General features: G+C 38.0%; 1 protein-coding gene across 1 annotated transcript; it reads right to left on the reverse strand.

Moving 5' to 3' along the window:
- Positions 1 to 542: 542 nt before the first annotated feature.
- Positions 543 to 21,472, reverse strand: DDX4 (DEAD-box helicase 4). Its single transcript, XM_065739736.1, has 15 exons — positions 21,401 to 21,472; positions 20,657 to 20,783; positions 18,333 to 18,365; positions 14,921 to 15,007; positions 14,217 to 14,300; positions 13,534 to 13,676; positions 12,678 to 12,830; positions 11,342 to 11,496; positions 8,945 to 9,074; positions 7,716 to 7,882; positions 4,880 to 5,025; positions 4,054 to 4,153; positions 2,866 to 3,136; positions 2,632 to 2,712; positions 543 to 629 (listed from the first exon to the last, which is right to left on the reverse strand). Exons 1-15 carry the CDS (start codon positions 21,470 to 21,472, stop codon positions 543 to 545), a joined length of 1,836 nt encoding a protein of 611 aa, XP_065595808.1.
- Between the last annotated feature and the right edge of the window lie 187 nt (positions 21,473 to 21,659).

Raw genomic sequence — 21,659 nt, forward strand, 5'->3', positions numbered from 1 at the left:
CCTTCCAACCACTACAATTCTGTAATTCCTCCAGAACTCATATGCATTCTTGCAGCTAGCAAGTCAAGAAAACCAAATTTCAGACCTGACGGTCATAATAGATACAGAAATCCTCAAGAATTGTCAAGAAAATGTCCGGGGCATTAAACACATACACCGCTTCCAAGTTGCAATTTAACTGAATTTTATTAACGAAGTATTAAGGTCAAGTGATATGCTATTTTTCATTTGCAAGCAAGAAACGGATGACAACATACTCGTTAATAGCAACACATTACTTACAGCAACATACGAGCAACAGCAAACATCTTCTGACTGAAACATTGAACACTTTGTATCAGGCTTTTTTCCCTGAAATTGGCTTTTGCCTTCCTACACTGAACAAACAATGGGTTAACTTTTCATTGTATCTTATGATGCTTTCCAAAAAGTAGCTTGTAAACAAACACAAAGCACTTCATAAAGCTTAACAGTAATTAAACATTAACTGCAATGGTTCTTTAATCCACAACAGAATACAACAGTTTAGAACTGCATTTTCTTTACTCCCATGACTCAAGCTCAAATGCTTTTTCAGAGTATGACACCCTCTTTTGTTCTAGGTTCATTCCTCTGCTGCCTGCGTTATTCTAGGAAAGAGAACAGGTATTAGTTTAGAATTGTTAACAGTATCAAGCTTTTAACAACAAAAGCTGCTACAAAACAACAGGCACTCATAACTCTCAATGTTACCTGAACATTATTTATTAAAACTAAGGATGAAGTTTTCCATGACTGTTTTAAGACTCCAGGTTAAAATGAACACGCTTTCAGCAACATCAGTTTTTATCAGGTATGTGAGTAATCCTTTTCGAAGTTTAAAGCTCAACTTTTTCCCCTACATAACACAAATTGGTTCACACACTGTCAAGGAAAAGCCTTCTTTTTCTTAAGGATGACTGCCTACACTATCTTCCCAATAAAATCCTCTTCCCTCAGAGAAGCCTAGTCAACTGCAAGACTGTTCAAAAATTGCCAGATAAAAGCCTCCAACAGACTGCAGGTCCAAATTAATCATTTTATTATCAAATGACCTTTTCACTCATTCTACTTCAAAGAAAAAGTGAATAGTACATACAGATGAAGATGTTATCTTTCTTCCCCAGGATAAAGGACATCAGCATCCTTACAATGCCTGTGTTACTACAGAAGCCTGCTCCAACTGACAGTTATATTGGCACTGTAACAAAATACTAGATACAGGTCTACATCACGGTGAGAAAAGCAGTGGGGGAAAAAAATAGAATTACTAGGTTATTTCAAGAAAAAAAATGCTGACAGGAACGTGCTATTTCTTGGAATTATTTCTTGGAATTACTGTTTTCAGGCGGGCTCAAAGCAGGCATTAGAATTTGACAATCTCCAACTCCAGAGTTCATGCACTGCACATGTTATGATTAAGAGGGCAGCATTCTCAAGCCGTATCAGTAAGTATGCTTCCTCTGAAGCTTCTCTACTCACAAGAGGGTGGAATAAAAATCTCAGGTTTTTTTTAATTCAGACACTGCAAAGGTCATGAAAGACTGACTTTAGATCTAGAAATTACAAGTTTCAGGAAGTACTGGGAAAATCTAAACGTCTATGAGCATATGGAAGTCAATCAGAAAAACTGATGAGATCTGCATTTGGAAGCATAGTGTCCTTGAATGTAATGACATATAATTACAGACTAAGGCTTCAACCATAAGAAGTTAACTAGTGTTCCAAAGAAGACCCAAAGTAATAAATAAATAAATAAATAAACCATTCAGATCTGACCAAGGAATTGGACGGGCAGATGGATACACCCAAAATAACACATTTTCACCCATTACGTGGGGCAAAAATATGAATCATGAGATCTGAAATATGAATCAGGGAGATCTGAACTTAGAATTCTAGCTTCAGACATTTCATTAACACAAAACGAGTAATTTCTCTTGAGGTCTCTGACAGTGTATCAGTATTTGGAGTGCAACTGAGATGAAATAAAATTTCTTATGAAAACAAGAAATCAAGGAACAGATTTTGTTGACATCAAAACAGAAGTAATAACTGAAGTAGTAAGAATTATCAAACATCAATTTAAAAAAAAATTCAAGTATGCATAGAACAGCAGATTTGACAGAGTTATGCCATAGAGACTGCCTCATTTACTCAAGTTGTATTTTAATATCTGGTAGCAGCAACATCAAGAAGCTGTAAGGCTCCTTGCCATAAGCACTGCAAAAAATTTTGACATTAACCAGATTAGGGCATTCATTTAGCTACAATTACCTTATGTTGTCACCAAATGAGTTATTTAACTTAGTGAAATGAATATGCAGTACAGGAATTTTTGAAACTACAGCCTTTATGCATATTTGCACAAACATTTACGTTCATTTTTGATACTGCAGATAAAGACTAACGCAGCTAGTGAGGCTATGATGCAAACATTCAAACTTAAGTTATCCAAACTGAGATTCAGGAACATTAAGAATTTTTTAAGATGCAGAACTAAGATAAGGGACTCCAGTCCAAAACTTTCATCAGTACATACTTTGGAGATAAAGTGCTAACCACACTTTCATTCTGACAAAGAATTCCAACAGCAAACACTTCCAGACTTACCCTTCGGGTACAAAACAATCCAGCAACATTTGGTCTTTGGCTAGCCACTTCTTCCAGCCAAACTGGAACTTCCTGCTGAGCCTACAATTAGAAAGGGAAATACACAAACCTTGACTACTTTGCCAATTAATGTTAGAAGTTAAACAACCATGATAAAGTTAGAATTCTTATTTAGTACACTAAAGTGAGATCCTAAAGAAACAAAGAGGTTGAGCACTAAGATTTAGAGCTTACTTCTGAAAGCACTTTAAGTAGAGATTGTGCAAGACGGCCATCTGAGTGACAATCAAAGAATGAAACTGCTTTGCCAGTATGTCCACAACGACCAGTTCTTCCAATTCGATGTACATAATCTTCAATGGTGTCAGGGAGATCAAAATTAATAACCTGCTGAACATTTTCAATATCCAAGCCTCTTGCTGCTATCGAAGTTGCCACAAGAATTTCACATTTTCCAGAACGGAAATCATTGAGAGCTATCTCTCTCTCTCTCTGTTCCCTGTTGCTGCCAAGAGAACAATAATTAGAATATCTCTGCAATATGCAGTACTAATATGCAAGTTAAAAGTCTCACATACAGAAGCAGTTCTTGAATAAACAGTCATGCTCCCCATTTAAGTTTCCTGAATTTTTAAACAGATCAGCAGTAAGACTTGTCTGTTTTTACTTGAAACTTCAGAGACCTGCATTTTTTCAGAGAATAATACATATTAGGACTACTTCAACAGTGTACCTATGGTCTACTTCAAGGTAAAATAATCTCAAAGCTAAGCACAGAAAGGTAAATAGGGAAAGAAGGGTGCCAGGACAATTTCAAGAGGGTTTTTTCAAGAGGGTTTAGAGAAGGTGAGAGGACAAAAGGATGCACAACAAAAATGATTAGACTGCAAGAGAACAGGAGAAAAATCTTTTTACACCAATTTCTATAAAAATACTATTTAAAAGTCCATCATGCATTGAAGGCAGAAACAACAGCATCAGAAACCTCTCTGGTACACAACTTAAACACTTCGGGGAATCTTGTAATACAGACAGAAAGATCCACAACTGCCACTTCATTAATATAATCTCACCACTAATACCAAGAAGTCTTTTTTTGTTTATATGCGTGTCTCTGTCATTCATGTTACAACAGCTGAGTCTACTGAATTTATTAAATACAATTTTCTTGTTTAGCAGCAGATGTAAGATTTTCTCTTCTCACTAAGCATCTGAAATGTGATCAACCACAAAGATACATACTCATCGAAAAAAGTGATCAAACATCTTTAGAAATGAGACATTTTCAACAGGATAGAGCTGCTGAAAATTACGAGGCAAACTAAACCAATACAAGCTTATTTCAAGACAAGCTTCTCCTCATACATTTTACTACTGACTTTCACTTACTAAACACTTCAACAACTTCTACTTAATACTCACCCATGAATGCTGGTGGATGGCAAGTTCATCTGACAAAGAAAGGCAGCAAGGAAATCTGCTTTTTTCTTTGTGTCCACAAATACGATGGTTCGCTCACCACCTACATTGAATAGAGTACAGATCTACTGGAGTAAATTCACTATTCAGAGCTGCAGTTAAGAACATCTAATCAGAGAAATGGTTTCAAATTAAGTCTTTATGGCATGGCTCTAACTCCTTGCCTGTTCTGAACAAATTCAGTCCATCTATTTCTGGATCAACACAGAAACCCAGGTGAATAGTCACACACTACATTTTTCTCCTCATTAAATAAGGTGGAAGATCAATTTTGATCTGTGGTAAGCCCCAGCACGTTGCCTCTTCCTACAGCACATAGCTAGACATGGGACACCATTCTGAGTGCTGAAAACCAAGGTATACACATCAAACTCCTCTACAGTTCTGAGCATTAGAAGGTAAGAAACATGGAGAGCATAATCAACAAAATTCTAGCCTCTGAAGAAAATACAAGCCCAAAGGTTTGCTTATATTTAATAGACCTACACCCTGGTGAATATTATCAGGTGCTAAAGAAGTTACTAATTGTCTCTGCAAAGAAATTAACCATCTTGGAATTTTCATCGCTTTTACTCCAAGGTGAGACCTTGACTAATACCCATAACATGAACTTCTCTAAAACCTATGACTCCCTGGGAAATGCTTTAAGCTTCCATCAGTAGTCTTGTATGCAAGAGAACACAACCATGACTTGATCAACAGCAAGAGCTCAAGTTTAAAAGTAAGTGACTATCTCTTCTGAAATACAATTAGTAATAAGGAAAGTTACCTGTGCATTGTAGAATTTCTAATAGTTTATCCCTCTTGGAGAGCCGGGGAACCTGGAGAATATTTTGCTGAACATCACTGCAGGCTCCACAGGTATTTCCAATAACAACAAATATATAGTTAGTTTTCAAAAATGCAGAAGCCAGCCTTGAAGAGAAACAAACAAACACTATTAAGCATTATTAAGCACTATTAATACGCCTTATTTCTGCTTTAAGATCAAGCAGCCATCCCAACAGTTACTCATACAATTTGTCAGCAGGCAGAGAATATAATGTTCTTCCTTTCCAAAAAAAAAAAAAACCTGAAAACTTTGTATTGTTTCCTAAGCAGTACAAAAAGTGATTTCTGCACAGACGTAGTCACACTTTTTTCAAAATATGAATACTGCCTCTCTTAGTCATCTCAAGAAGTTCTACATAAATGACTGAAATATGTTCCTGACACATATGCCCAAAGAACCTTTCTTGGGGTACTATTTCATCACTGTCTGGAAGGAATAAGGGAAAATCCTACACAACCCAGAACTCAAAATTAGTCTTCCAAGAGACAGCACCATTCTTTCTGACTGTTGAACAAAAGTGCCACTTAAAAACATACAGCTTATCCCACTGCATCTATTTAACAGACCCCTTAGTTGAAACACAGCTTTTGCTCTGGTCTCAGATTTTCATCTGAGAGATCAAATTTGGCAAAATCAGTATCACCAAGGAATGCCCTGTAATAGTTGAGAATTTTTATTGAATTGTGTTAACCTATGAGCGTGCTTTATACCCAGTGTACACAATGCACGCAGATTCCACTGCGCTAGAATTTGTATCACAAACAAGTTAACCTTTAACTGAAAATGGCAGCCTCAACTAAACTTTAGATTAGACTCCTAAAAAACATCAAGCCTTAAAGATGTTAAAGACCTGACTTAAGGACTTGAATCTCACACCTAATTTTACAGCGGTAATCACCACTTACAGTGTTTTTCATAGCAAACGCACGGATTACTAGACGCATCTGGTCTTACGTAATTGTAACGTATTGTAATGTCAGAGAAACAGTTTTAAATTGAAAGTCAAGGGTAGTTTAAGGTATCTGAAAAATAACCAATAAATAATAAGCCAGAAGGGAAAGAAGACACCTTACACTTTAATGAAAGATATAAAGCCTGAAATTGCTAAGCGAAATGTCTCATGTCAGCTAGGAAAACCACGGCGCTCAACTCTCCTACATAACAGAAGTCAGATCAAAGTCTGTCACAGCTCAAGAACAAAACTAAGCAGTATGTTTAAACTAAATCTGACTACACAATAAAAAGCCTGAAGAGAAATACTGGAGAATCTGAAATGAGAGAAGACAAAGAAAGCATCACATTCTACACTACCTGAAGTGGTTTTGACAGCAGAATAAGGAAAAATCATCAGCTTTTCTGACTCCAGAACATGAAAAAAGAAACCAACTCCGGAAAAAAAAACCCACCGTTTCACTCTCTGAAATGAGAGTATCACCTTTAGGCATTTTATTTTCAAGAGGCTGTAATAACATTATGACATTTCCAAACTGTGATTAAAGCACTCATGTAAAGTCTTCTACTAGCACCTGAAAACTCTGTAAAACTCACAGTACCAACGTAGGCTTGTTTTCTTCCATCAAGAGGAAGCAGTCAGTACGTACCTCACATACACTGAACTGAAGGCAATTTCCATGCTGATGCTGGTAGTTAACGTATTCTCAACTCATCCTACGTTAATCAATTGACTGAGGAAACAAAGCCACACCAGACAACATAAGACTGCCTGAAGTGACTTCAATCCTACTTGACAAATTGCAGTCCATCTCACCAGAAGTCATATTAACTGATCACGTGGCAGAAGGCAGTCCATCCCCATTAGATGGAGGACAGCAAACTACCGAAGATATCCTTCTCATTTCCCAAGAATAGCCTCTGGGCTTGTTGAAAGGACAGAACAAAGCTCTCAGGATCTGACCCACTGAAGTATTACACCTGAACAGTCTGATCAGTTTACATACTATCAAATTATAATATGCTTACTGGTTTTTTTGTTTGTTTTTATCATTAACACAAGAGCTGCCACAATTATGTCATCTGCTCAACTAAAGTTTAGACTCCTCTGATTTAAAACAGGATCTTTAGATGCTAGCCTCTTTAAAAGTGGAAATACTGAAAAATATTCATCTGCCTACAGGGAAAGGGATGCTTTGTTCTGTTACTTCTAGGCTCAACAGCACCATTTCCATTTGCCTTTGCTGGAAAATAAAACAACGCGTAGTGAGTGGCAGAGATGTAAGATGCATCTAAAATCCATTATTGAAAGTTTCAGAACTACTGAAACCAAACAGCATTCATACATGTAAAGAAGGATGCTATATGAGTAAGGCTGGTAAGCTGAAAAATAGTTGAGCTGCCTGTTTAAATTATGCCCAGTACCTAAGACTACCGGTGCTGCTTGATGAAGAGCAAGATGACTGCTTTAAAGCTCAAACAAAAGTATGAAGCAGCACAGACAAGAAAAAAAAAATCAAGGGCGCTATGAGGACCTTGGCAGAAGTAGAATTCATGAGCTTTTAAACTTCACAGAATTCTCGCTTGAGAATCTTATGAAAAAGTAAGCAATTCATCATTCATCTAAGTTAGATATACATATGTAGATTCGCTGCTGAGAAAACAAAAGGCAAGTGTTCAGCAAGGAATATTAACAGCACAGCTTTTCAGTACACCCTAGCAAGTTCGTAAGACTTAAGAAAAAAAAGAGTATCCTTAACCCTTCAGGCATTTAAACCTATACAAGTGTACTTTCAGATATTCCCATCTTTGTTTAGCTCACCTTTGAACTCCTTCAGGAAAAGTAGCACTAAACATTAGTGTTTGACGTCTGTCTTTAGATGGCATGTCTGGATAAGAAATCAGCTTCTTCATTTCTAATCCAAAACCCATATCAAGCATGCGGTCTGCCTCATCTAGCACCAAATACTTCAAATCCACCAAACTAATCTGTAAATATTTCCATGAAAGAAAAATTGCATCATTTCACCGATAGTATACACAAAACTGTCAAAATCCATCTTCTAAGTATTTCTTTCTAGTTTAAGTTAATTGGCAAATAAAAACCCAGGTACTTCTCAAATATAGTATCTTGTTTGTACCTTGGTCTCTAACATTATTAATCTGCATCAATTCTAATCATAAGCTGAAACCAAAATGCTTCAGAACTTGGTTCCAGAATGCAAATCAAGATGGCAGCGCCTACTGTAGGTCAACTGTAATTCAGCACAACTGTTCTCAAATCACATCCAAGTCTTAGAAAGGTTCCCTCATATAACCCTAACACATTCTCGATAACTGCTTGTTCTAGAAAATGTAGATGTCATTATCCTTTACGTGCTTCCTGACATAAGTATACACTGTTGACAAAGATTAACTGTGACTTAGAAGCTCAACTACCAGAAAAAGCCAATCTCCAGTTTATTACCAACAACATTCTTTACAAACCTTACTTGTCCAGCAGAACATCAGTGAGGCACCAATATATAACAATTTCAATTTGAATCTATAATGCCTCAAATACAACATCACACCTAAAATTTACTGTATTTTGAATGAAACTAGCATCAAAAAGTTTAAAGAATGATAGTATAGTACCATACATAAAAACTACTGTAACAGAAAAAGAATATGACATGAAGAGAAAATATGCTATGAGATTCTCCACGAAAGTTAACTAACACAAAACATTTCACATATTTAACTGTAAAATTTAATTGTCAAGAACTTTACAGCCAATTTGATCTAAAATGGTATTCTCCATGTAACCTAACAAGGATTGAAGACTGGATGCACCACACTTCCAAAAGCATCAGGGTATTCAGTTACTCCAAGAAAAGCTCACTTGCACTTCAAGAGCATGTTCAAAGGCAACATACTGACTGGTTTTCATGGCTGCATTTCTGCTTCTAATAAATCTGAATAACGAACATCATTGTACCACATTAGCACCAGCGTACATAAGAGGCTAAAAGAGCTTACAACAACTCAGACTAAGTTTTAAAAGCTTACCTTCTCATTTTCAATAACGTCAAGAAGCCTTCCTGGAGTGGCACATAATATATTACAGCCTTGCATTATTTGATGGATTGAATGGCCTGTTTGCGTACCTCCATAGATCACAACAGGCCTTATATGAGTTCTATTGTACAGAAAAAACAATTATCTACATATGTAAACTACATAATTACATGAAAATATGCAAATATAGTCAGATTTACCAGAAACCAATTCAAATGCTTTAATCCCTTTATCATATTACTCAGTGTTTATGAAAGAGCAGAATCCAAAACCAAAGATTCAATTGCTGCAAGCTTGAGGTTCCCATTCAGACTACATACTAGAGGATGTTTTGGATATCAGTTATCACAGTAACTTTGTGTCTCTACCATATTCTTCCCTCTCCCTTCAACAGAGGTACAACACAGCATAAGAACTGAAATAGTGTTAGATACTGCTCCCTTTATACTGTAGACTCATCAGAAAAAAAAGAGAGGATCAGAAAATATATTAAAGCTTCAGAGGTAAGCTTTGCATATCAATGGTATAATGCAGACCATTCACAAGGGAAGATTTCTGAAAAGCAAAGAGTGCTACTCAAGCATGGAGCTGCAAACATGTTCCATCACCGAACCAATTCAGTACTCTCCCAAATTAGACTTTTTGGTTATATCTATCAAGAAAGCTAAATCAGATTTTTTTCCTCTGTAGAAAAAACACACCTATTAACAAGAACTACCTTGTTAAAGCTTCTATGTGTATACAGTAAGAATTTTCATACTTGAATTCTAACTTTACATTCCTGAAGATACTAATTCAGCTTCATACACAACAAGGTTCAATCAGATAAAACTAAGCTTTTTTCTGTGTACCTGGAGCTGTTAAAAAAAATCTTGGTCATAAATATAAACAGGACAGCCTGGTAATATTTCAGCTTATGTCTATTATCAGATAATTGTCCTATTTTATATTCCTATAAGTGATCTAAAGCAAAGTGCAGGGAATACCTCAGAGGCAACAGGTTCATAACCTGATACTGTTTAACTGGCTGTACACTGTATTTTGCTTCTACTATTGAAAGACACCTGCAGCAGAAACTACCTGAATTCAAAAGTGAGTTTATTGGAAAGTACTCTTTGTGTAGTTTAAAACAGCACTACCCAGTACAACTATCTACACAAGTAGAACAGTTTTCAATAGTAGGAAGCTATTCTTGGTAATCTGAGTATTAAACAGCCATACAAGTATGACTACCTCCCAAGATCAAAGAACAGTCTTCAAGTGTAAGTTCACTTGAACAACCAGTGAAAAGCCTAATTTAGCCCCTCATATTTTCGTATTGAAAGTGATGTTCTCCATTCCACTTTTAAGTGAAACAGAGACAACATCTTTACTTATTTTCAAGCATACATGAAAACCTAAGATTTCCAGTGACCTTTTTGCTGCAAATACAAATGTACTGTTATAAAACATCCACAGGCCCACCAAGTTAAAACATTTTTAGTTCTGCTTCTTCAAAACAAAAGATAGCTTTCCTGAACTGCAAAATATTTGTTCATGACCAGCAACACTGGAAAGTGTACTACAAACCATCACTGAAAATTAATTAAAGCACATAACACATATCTCTGTTTTCACCAAGATGAAAATAAAAGCAAACAAGCAATAAAACGAAGTAGATTTAAGTTATTTCATTTGTTTCTTCACTAAAGATGATGTGATGGGAAGACAAAACATTTAAACTCCTAAGCATACAGAATCATACAATCACTAAGGTTGTAGAGACCAATAAGAATACCTAGTCCAACCATCAATCTGTGAATTCTTCAGATGATAGCATTCAATGTCATATCGACCCTTTCCATGAACATCTCCAGTGATGACTCCACCACCTCCCTGGGCAGCCTGTTCCAATACTTCACCACTCTTTCTGATAAGAAATTTTTCCTAATATCCACCATGAGCCTCCTCTGAAACAATTTAAGGCCACTACCTCTTGTGCTATGGCTAGTCACCAGGAAAAAGAGGCCAATCTCCACCTCTCTACAACCTCCCTTCAGGTAGCTGTAGAGAGCAGTAAGATCTCTCCTGACCCTCCACTACTCCAGACCGAACAATCTCAGTTACCTCAGCCACTTCTCCTAAGACTTACACTCCAGACTCCTCACCAGCTTCGTTGCCTTTCTCTGGACGTGCTCCAGGGCCTCAATGTCTTTCTTACACAGTTAAAAATATATTAAAATATAAAATACATTAAATACATAAAACCCCATATAGTAATAAACTTGCTAACCAGTATCACCCACCTAAACTCCAGTGTTTGTAGTAATTTAACTGGCACAGAAAATTTTGAAAGTTTGTGAGGAAATATTATTGCTGATAAAGTAAAAAGCAAGTGCAGAAACTTACCCATACACAAACTTCCTTGCTACTAAGAAGATCTGATTTATCAGTTCTCTAGTTGGTGCAACAATAATGCACTGTGGTTCTTGTTGCTTTCTGAAGGCACTTGCAGTTACACCATTTTTCATCATCTGGTCCACAATTGGTAGAAGAAAAGCTGCCTAAAAAACAGCATCGATGTGATCTGTTTAGATTTAAAGCATTAATTAGTCACACTAAAGCTGTGTATCAGTCTTAAAAATAGAATGGTATAAAACATTATAAACCTCAAGAAAAACACTGCAAAAAGGTTGAGCCCAACACATCACCGATGGTCAAAACTTTCTCCCTGATTAACAAGTATGAAAACATTTCTCTAGTCCTTAAGATTTCGGTACTTCAGGAACATCACCAATACTACCTTATTTCTGAGTTCTTCAGGCAGTTCCACACATCATCCTGACATAGAGTAATAGTTAAGCATCCTAGGATCAAATACTGTCCTGAAACACATACTTTAAAGGCTTTACATTATTGTCAGTAGATTTTTAAGTTAACAATGTATTATAAGCCTCTGGATGACTACAACAGCTGATCAATTTGTGACATATGCATCAGCATTCTTCCTTCCAAATAAGTTTAGTGACACCCAAAATATAATCTTTGTAGTCCTTCAAAAAAGCACTCAGAATACTTGTAACCTAAGGTTTGCACATTTCACCTTCTACTTTCCACAAACAGAAGATTTGTTTTTCAAAACAGTAACTAATAACATATATTGAAGCTGGAATTTCACACAACAGTAAACTCCAAAATGGTATGCTTAATGACCAAATACACAGAACTGCCTGTGGTTAGATTCGTGTACATTCAACAGTTTAACAATTTCAGACAACTGTCAGCTTCTTAACTCTAGTCACTGTATGATTATAATGAATCTCCTAAAGCTAAGTCAGGTGCAAATCAGACTTAGTCACACTAAGGACAACAAACCACAGCAACATACAGTTGTAATCCAACATAAGATAAAAAAAAAAACATCTCTCAACATACTATTCTTTTCCTAATAAACAGCTCCCACAGTGGCCTATCTTCAGTACCTCTGCGTTCTCAATGACTGCTTTAGTCATAAGATCACTCAGGATTCAAAAAGAAACTAAACTGAGAATGACTCTCAAGCCACCCTAAGTTTAACGTTACACTTGTCATTTCAGTACAAGTTAAACCATTTGACAAAATAAAACTGCATTACATGCTTACCATGTCATGTAACAGCTAATTTGAAAGACATTTCTGAGGCATCTAACTAAAATTTCAAAATCACACATTTACAGTACAAATGAATGCTGCAAAAAATTCTTACTGTTTTTCCTGATCCTGTCTGGGCACATGACATTAAATCCCGCCCTGCTTGTATAACAGGAATGCTGTACTTTTGCACTGGAGTAAGTCTGGAATACCCAGTTTTAGAGATATTATTCCTTAAAGTCTGAGAAAAGTTGGCTTCCTCAAAAGACTGCACAAGAAAAATAAAAAAAGTATTTTATAGTATCAAACCTATTTTACAGTATACAACCGTGCACATTTCAAAACATGAGACACTTACTGTAGTATACAGACACTAAAAAGGCAACTGAAGAGAAGTCCCACCGGTCGACCACATTAGCAAAGTTCCTACCACTGTAAGTCTCAAAATACTTCTCCAACCTACTCATGTTCCTGAAGTATTGAAGCGGGAAAGGACTTCAAATGGACTAATTCACTTTGAGAGAAAACTGCATAGAAGTCATACATTACATCTGGATTCAAGCAGGAAACACACACCATGGTACGCTATGAAGATTGAGCACAACTCCGTTTTGTTTCCTGTAGTAGATTAACTCTGATGTACACTTAATGCCCGAGCTAAAACTGCTCAAGGGGGCTAAAGAAATACCCCTAATCTGGGAGCAAAAAGCACCATACAGTAACTTTGGTGAAAATACACTCTCACTTCCCAAATCACCCACCCACAATCCTCTCACCCCTCCCTCTGCCCTGCTTCCTTATCCTTTCTCCTAGAAGGAAGGAGAGCCTCCCCCCCCCCTTTTTTTTTTTAAGGAAAAAAAAAAGTTAGCCACCTTGTGTTATGTGGAGGCAAAATTATGTATTACTTTTTAAACGTCAGGAAACCACAGAATCACACTCAACACAATACTTGAGAATAAATGATCACTAACCACTAACGGTGCTGGAGTGTCAGTTCCTGATACCTCAACAGTGCATTTGTCATACTTGTCAAAATTAATCCCTGACTGATAACACGCAAAGATGGATTCTTCATCCTCAGGTGGAGGAGGGGGCACGTAAGTCACCCCTGGACCTTAAGAACATAAGAATAAACAGTGAAAAGAAAATTTAGATTGCTCTAAGTATTGCACTACTGAAGTCACCAGTATCTGCTTTCACTTTACTGACACTGGGGCACAGAGTATACTCTCAAGCACACAACTATGCTTAGAAATTCCCCCCTCCAATACCCAACTGTAAATCTCTTACAAACCTTGCCACTCTTAGATCTTAAACTAAGTTGCTGTATTTGACTGTAGTAAATTGCTGAACCACTAGGTTAAACTGACTAACAATTAAGCGCTCATCAAGTGTTACTAAGAATCATACAACCTAAGTTCATCATTCATCATTAAAGTATTAATAATTCCAACACTGATGCTAAATCAGTTCAGCAAAAATCTGTTCACAACAGCATGTAAGCAAGCCATGTAACTGTTGCAACAGGTCTTTAATACACACTGGAGGAAAAACTAAGCTAACAGCACTTAGCTAAGCTCTAAAGGTAATGAACTGCTATGAATTAGCACTGAGAAAATCCAAGACATTGATGATGCTACTAAAAACATCTCACCTGCAGGACATCTAAGTGATCCTCTTCCCCTTCCGGAAAAAGGGTTGCCACACAGACAACTGTTTCTTTCCCCACTGTTAACGCCTGTAAGAAATACAATGCATGGTATAGTTTGGTATACAACCAACATTAGCTCTATTAAGTATTATGCTCAAAGGTAGTATTACAGAATCACAAAATATCCAGAGCTGGAAGGGATCCAACAAGGATCAAATCCCCAGACTCCACACAGTACTACCCAAAATTCCAACTCTTTGATTGATTACACTGTCCAAACGCACCTTGAACATGAGCAATACTGTGTTATGTCCACTGCCTTGGGGGACGCTGTTCCAGTGCCTGAATGTCCACCCCCTGACCAAGAGCCTTTTCCTAACACCCAGCCTGACCATCCACTGACACAGCTCTGTGCCATTCGCTTGGGTCCTGCTGCCTTCACAGGTCAGCATCCACCCCTCTGCTTCCCCTTGTGAAGAGAAATGCCCTATACTACTTATGACAAAATCCATGGTGCAATATCCCCAGGAGATTCTTTACAACTTTTACCTTATTCCCAGTGATATGATCTTGCAAAAAAGGTACTCATAACACATCTGAAGAATGCTATTTCACAGCCTTGTACTTTTAGTTCTCAGAGAGTAATCAGATCAGAAAGAATGACTTAAAGGTACAGATCCACGCAAACCAGTCAATATAAATCTTACTCTCTCTTCGTCCAAAGATGCCAGGAGCTCTTCTAAAACGTTGCTCTTGCATGCCACGATCACTTCCAAAGTTCATCTCTTGAAAATCTGCAGTACATCATAGCACACAAGACCTTAGCTTGTCCTATTTTGCAAGTACACATCAAGTGACCTTTACTTGATTATTCTGTGAAGTCCCTGCTATATTATACATTTTATTGGAATTAACAGAACTACATGATTTGCATAAACATGAAGAATGAAGGTTTGTTAGTTTGTTTTTTTTTTGCCAAAAACACAAAGCGAAGTCTAATGCCCTCTTGTAGTACTGCTTCTTGCCAGAAGGAAACACTAAATCTCTGCAAGTTAAACCCCCTGGCCAGGGGAGAAAATACTCCCTGGGACTGGCTGGACACCAGGCGGTAACAAATTGCACTGTGAATCACTTCTTCGTAAATATTTATGTATTATTATCTTTACTATTATTTCTCTGTTCCTTCTCTGCCGCCTTAGTAATTAGTTTATCTCAACCTATGAGTTCTATCTCTCTTCTTTTTCTCCAGTTATCTTCTCCATCCCACTGGCAGATGAGAGTAAGGGAAAGACTGTGTGATCTTTAGCTTATGATTCTTCTAGATGAGACCAACAAGTTCTCCTTTAATGTCTGTAGCTCCTTCACCAATGCTCAGTGCATGCTAACTCATAAATGCCCACCACCTGAATTTTGTAAAACAAAATTTGCATTTTAAAGGAGATAGGCTAAGTATTCAACCAAATGCAAAACAACAATTGCATTTTAAAGGAGATAGGCTAAGTATAAGCACTCTTAACTATTACAGACCTTAAATATAGGTTTAATTACTTTCTCTAGTGTTAGTATTAGCCCTCAAGTTGTAAACACTCATTTGGGTCTGATACAGTCAAAATGAGTATAGAAATAAGGAAAACAATTTATGAAATTCAGAGAGTCACAGAATAAAACACTCCAGGAAGTAACCTCTGTTTCCGAATCTCCATCCTCTACCACGCCCACTCACTGGTTCATCTTCATTGTTCTGACACACAACAGAATCTACAAGTAGGAAAATAAATCAATAACCAAAATCATCTCTGTCTTCAGGGTAGCTGGTTGTTTTATCCTGTTAATTAACTCCACACTAAAATTAGAGAATCATTCAGGCTGAATAAGACCTCATGTCTTTGATCTGCTCCCCCACTCAAAAACAATCAACATGTAATTCTCACCACGGTGCTCAAAACTTTGTTCAGGCAGACCTTGAAAACCTCTCAGCCCAAAGTCCCTCAGCTTCTACTGCCTCCCTGGGGCCCTGGCCAGGGACATTACTAGGAAGCTCCCTGGATTTGCATATACCTTTGATTATTACCTGCTTCCTGTAGCCCAGGTTGGCAGCAGTGAAACTGATGGGAGAAGCCCAAGAGTGATCAAAAGGTACCTAAGGGCATGGGGGCAGATAGTTGAAGGGGCACAACTCGGGTGGTGTATCCCTCAACTCCTTTAGTAGCAGGGAAGAATACTGAGAGGAACAGGTAAACCAACACGATCAACACATGGCTAAGGGGCTTGTGCCACGAAAGGAATTTTTTTTCAGTCATGGAGTGGATTTTATGGCACCAGGCCTGCTGCATAAGACAGGGTTTCACCTGTCTCAAAGAGGGAAAAGGATTCTAGCTCAGGAGTTGGCAGGGATTGTTAAAAGGGCTTTCAACTAAATTTTAATGGGGAAGAAGATGAGTTATTAACATTCCTTGGGAAACTGCTTTTGAAGGCATTTATGTCTCAGCATTGGCTACTCTAAGTACCACCTCCCAGGTGCACAGGAACCAGGCAATTCCACCATGTCAGAAGTCAAGCAGATGGGGTAGAATGCCAGCCTAGCTCAACAGGAAACTTCTTCTACAGCTTTGGCAGAAAAGAAAGCACACGGCTGCTGGAAGCAAAAACGAGCTACTTGTGATGAGTACAAGAACGCTGTTCACGTTTCCAGGGAGAAGATTTATACAGCCAAAGCTATTAAGAGTTGAAGCTGGTAAATACTGTGGTAAAAAACAAGAAGGTTTTGTTTTTTTAAATACATTAACAACAAAAAGAAGACCAGAGTGAACACAGGTTTGTTACTTGATAAGAATGGTAACCTCACAAACAGAAAGACAAAGCAAGAGACATTTAGTGCCTTCTCTGCCTCTGTCTTCAACACTGATTATGAATTTCACTGAAGTTAAAATATCCACGTACAGTTTCAACAAAGAAAATTTAGATTGCTCAAAGTATTGCACTACTGAAGTCACCAGTATCTCCTTTCACTTTACAGGAAACAAAGATATTCCATAAATGAATTCTACTGAATTTAGTTTTATGCTACAAGACCTAAAACTCACTTGCAGATGAAATAAGACTTTTGGAAGGCCATTTCATAATGCATTCTCACATTTGCTCATGGATTGCTCACTGAAGAGATACTACCAAAAAGTACATTAGTTCCTACAAAACTACAAGAAGAATTCATTATACTATAAATTGTCTCTATCTTACAACAATGAAATTATCAATGTTAAAAATATAATTCATTTGTCCATGGTAGTTCATTCATACTTCATCGTTCTTTAAGGAACTTTTCAAGCTAATCAACTTAAAAATAATTTATTTGATGTTCACTAAAAGGTCTGCAACGTAAGTCTTTTCAAACAAACCTCAAATAAGGAAGAATTAGAAAACAAAATTATTCATATAGAGTTAAGGAATTCATTATTTGTCCTTCCACAATTCAGAAGTACAAGACAGCCAAATAATGCCAGAATCAACTGTAAACACACTCAAGGTAAGTAGACATTAAGAAAGATGTTTTCAACCAACACATTTAATACATGCTAGAAAGTCATTATCTGTTAAATACTTCAACATGATTTCCTGCATACAGAAATCATGACATTCTATTTACCAACCTCAACTTAGTAAAACGCATCAAGTCTGCCTTTTGTAGATAGCATGCTGAAAGTGACATCTTAAATGAATAACCTAGTGCTTCCTTAGCATTTTGCTGTAACAACTAATCATCACTTACATGCTTAGACTATAGCAAATTAATTTCTAACAGCTGTGTCTCAAGCAGGTAACAATTACCATTAGGAAGAAGATAAAATTCATGCCATAGAGGAATTCTACAGAAGTCCATTCCAAATTTAACCACCTTTATTCAGCTGAGAACAACAGTATTGCCCAAAAATGAAGTTACTCTGTTAAACAGAGTTTAATAGTACATGGTTGACAATTCACAATTCAATGTTATACTGTTTAGGAGGTAAAAATTTGCACAAATCACTACCTTCTGTTTTAGGAACTGAATTCCAGCAATCTTAAGAGAATGAGGAGTCAAAAGCAAATTAAAATTGACATGTAATTTATGAAGATGCTTACCTTTTCCAGATTCTATTCCTTCATTGCTTTCTCCTGTTAAACAAAGCAGTCAAAAGTTAGCTTCTTTTAGATAATACTCAAGAGAAGTTTTAAGAACTTTAATGAAAAATACCCCAAACACTTCGAAAACTCAGCAGTATATCCTGATATGATTGGCAGATTGCACTTAAGTATTTAGCTAAGCACTGAAAATTTAATCATGAAAAGACAAAATATACCAAAAAGATGTTTTTTAAATCTTGAAACCTATCCTCAAATTTATTAAAACCGAAAGCACAAATGCATATTTTTCAAACTGTTGACACAACTGTGTTTAGCCAACGTATTTAAATGCATTATATATTATAAATGTTTATCTCATTTAAGTAAGCAGTCAAATCCACAAAAAATGCTAAATTAGCATGTCACTCTTTATCTTCACATTCTGGGACAAATTTTCCTTTCAGTTCCATACATGACTTGATTTCACTTTGCAGTCATTTTAGCATTTTCCCCTGACTTAGCCACCTTTCTTCAGAAAAGTAAACTACAACCCCATCATCAGCGTCCACACTTTTAAGGAACTCCTGGAACTGGCAATTATTCAGACCCTCAAACATAGTAAAATTCATGGCTTTGATGACAATTTGCATGACATTATCCTTTCCTAAAGCTTTTGCACATAGATTATCCTCATGTGTGACATAGTGATATTTCATCAAGCATGAGTTACCAGTGGTAACTGCACCATGTCCTATTACTTTTTAAGTCCCTCTTTTTTACCATCCATCTCCAGGACGGGTGGCCACTACATCAGTGGTGACACCAGACTTGTTGACAAAGGTTAAAGAAAACTGCCCATGGATTGGGCATGCCTGCTGTAATGCATGATTTTTCCATGGCTCTTATTCTCTTCTAATGCAAAACCTACTAATATACCAGAATACCCAATTTCTGCTGCAGCAAGGGATAGAATTTCTGAAGTTATAGAAAGGACATTCTGTCAGTTTTTAGCCAGATTAGGAAGCAGGTTTTGCTTATGGACCATCACTCCAAGAAAGTGCTGGGACAAACTGTTTCTAGCAACACCAGCAAGGCTTGCTATAACAGAAACTTCTGTTCAAGTTTAAAAAGGTAGAATCTTCATGAAACTTGGTGGAAACATACAAAATGAAAATTACATCAATGTCTTGTCTTGTTTAGGTTAATGCTTCAACAGCTTCTTGTGATCTTTTCTTTCTCTCAGTACAACTGTCAGGAAGTACCTTGATAGGACTGCTCAATACTCATGTAGTATTTAATCATTTTCAGTACTGTTTAACAGTGTTTTCTGCATTTGTAGAAACGGCTACCCAGCTGTCATCTATTCACTTCAAATTATACACTGTATTCAACACCAACTATGGTAAACAAAGGAGTGAGAGACAAAAGAAAATCTTACTCCTTACGTTACCTGTATAATTTGATGTTGCTTATTGCAGGGATGGGGAACACGTGAAAATACTAGAAAAAACTAGAGTACCACGTTACATCTTCTCAACTTTTCAAGTCATCAACTTCCTCAGATGTCATTAAAACCGTAAGTACTTCATAGATTCATAGAATCATAGGGGTTGGAAAGGCACCTCAAGAGACCATCAAGTCCAACCCCCCTGCCAAAGCAGGTTCCCTACACTAGGTTGCACAGGTAGGCACGTTCAGGCGGGTCTTGAATATCTCCAGAGAAGGAGACCCCACAAGCCCCCCTGTGCAGTCTGTGCCAGTGCTCCGTCACCCTCACCGTAAAGAAGTTCTTGCTCACATTTGTGTGGAACCTCCTGTGCTGCAGTTTCTGTCCGTTCCCCCTTGTCCTGTCTACACACACTGCTGAAAAGAGTCTGGCCTCGACACTTTGTCCCCACACCTCAGATATTTATAAACCTGGATCAGGTCCCCTTTCAGTCTTCTTCTCTCAAGGCTGAACAGACCCAGTTCACTCCGCCTTTCTTCATAGGGGAGATCCTCCAGGCCCTTCACCATCTTTGTGGCCTTCCGCTGGACTCTTTCCAAGAGATCCCTGTCTTTTTTATACTGGGGAGCCCAGAACTGGACACAGTACTCCAGATGAGGCCTCACCAGGGCAGAGTAGAGGGAGAGGATCTCCTCCTTTGACCTGCTGGCCACGCTCTTTTTAATGCATCCCAGAATGCCATTGGCCCTCTTGGCCACAAGAGCACACTGCTGGCTCAAGATCAACCTGTCGTCCACCAGGACATCCAGGTCCCTCTCTAAAGAGCTCCTCTCCAGCAGCTCATCCCCCAGCCTGTACTGGTGCATGCAATTATACCTCCCTACTTTCTGCATACCATGTAAGCCTTTATTCTGATTAAAGCCAAAAAAGGGGCTGTTTGGTCTACCTGAGAAGCGAGACAAGGGGCTGTTTGATCTGCTGGAGAAGTAGAAGGAAAGGCTGTTTGGTCTGCCAGAGCTAGCCTAAAAAAGAAAAGGATGTTACCTTCAGGCCAAGCAAAATATACATAAACTAAAGGTGTTGTTAACTAAAGTTGTTAAGTCTTCCATTTGAAATAAATTGCCTTTGGCACCCATGTGCAGTCTTTCAAATCCTGCTGTTCAAAGTTTCTTAAACATCAGTACACTGAAGTGCATAATGCTCATAAACAAATGCCACCAAAACCAAGCTATACACAACTGATACGAAGACAGATTTATCTTGCCTCCTGCCAGATTTGTGGAGGCATCAACCTCCGTTTGCTAACCAGCATTTAATACCCTTTAAAATCAGGTGTAGCCCAAAGTAACAGTGCAATTTTTTGAGGAATTTTTCTTTCCCAACTTAGGCTTAGATAAGCTTCAGGCTGCTAGTAGCAGAAATAAAACTATTTCCATCAGTTTCACAACTGCACTTCTAGAGCTTTTCTACAGCATGCTTACAATATTTTTAGGACGCCAGTCCCTTTTAGTTTACTCGAAGATTCAGACACAGTTCAGCATACCACCTATTTTCAAGCTGTACCATTGCCCATCGTAGCGTTTTACCTCCATCAAAGCTCCACTCCGCGCTGCACCATGCTCCCCAGGGCACTACTCACCATCCACGCCCGCCCCTCGGAGCGCTGCTGGGATGCCGCTGCCGCCCCCTTCTCGTCGCAGCACTCCGCCATAGCGAATGCCACCAGCTCACCTGCAGGACCGGGAGCAATTAGAAGCACCTCCCACCCACACGCGACGGAGCCCTTCCCGGCACGCAACGCCCTTATCCTCACGTCCAGCTCCACTGTGGTTCATGATCCGGCGCGGCGCGGCGCGCCCCTGTCGGCCCCGGCCCCAGCCGCCGTCACCCTCCTCTCC

Source organism: Cyrtonyx montezumae, unplaced genomic scaffold (genome assembly GCF_038088225.1).
Source record: "Cyrtonyx montezumae isolate F1298 unplaced genomic scaffold, pur_monq_1.0 scaffold_25, whole genome shotgun sequence".
Classification (NCBI taxonomy): Eukaryota; Metazoa; Chordata; class Aves; order Galliformes; family Odontophoridae; genus Cyrtonyx; species Cyrtonyx montezumae.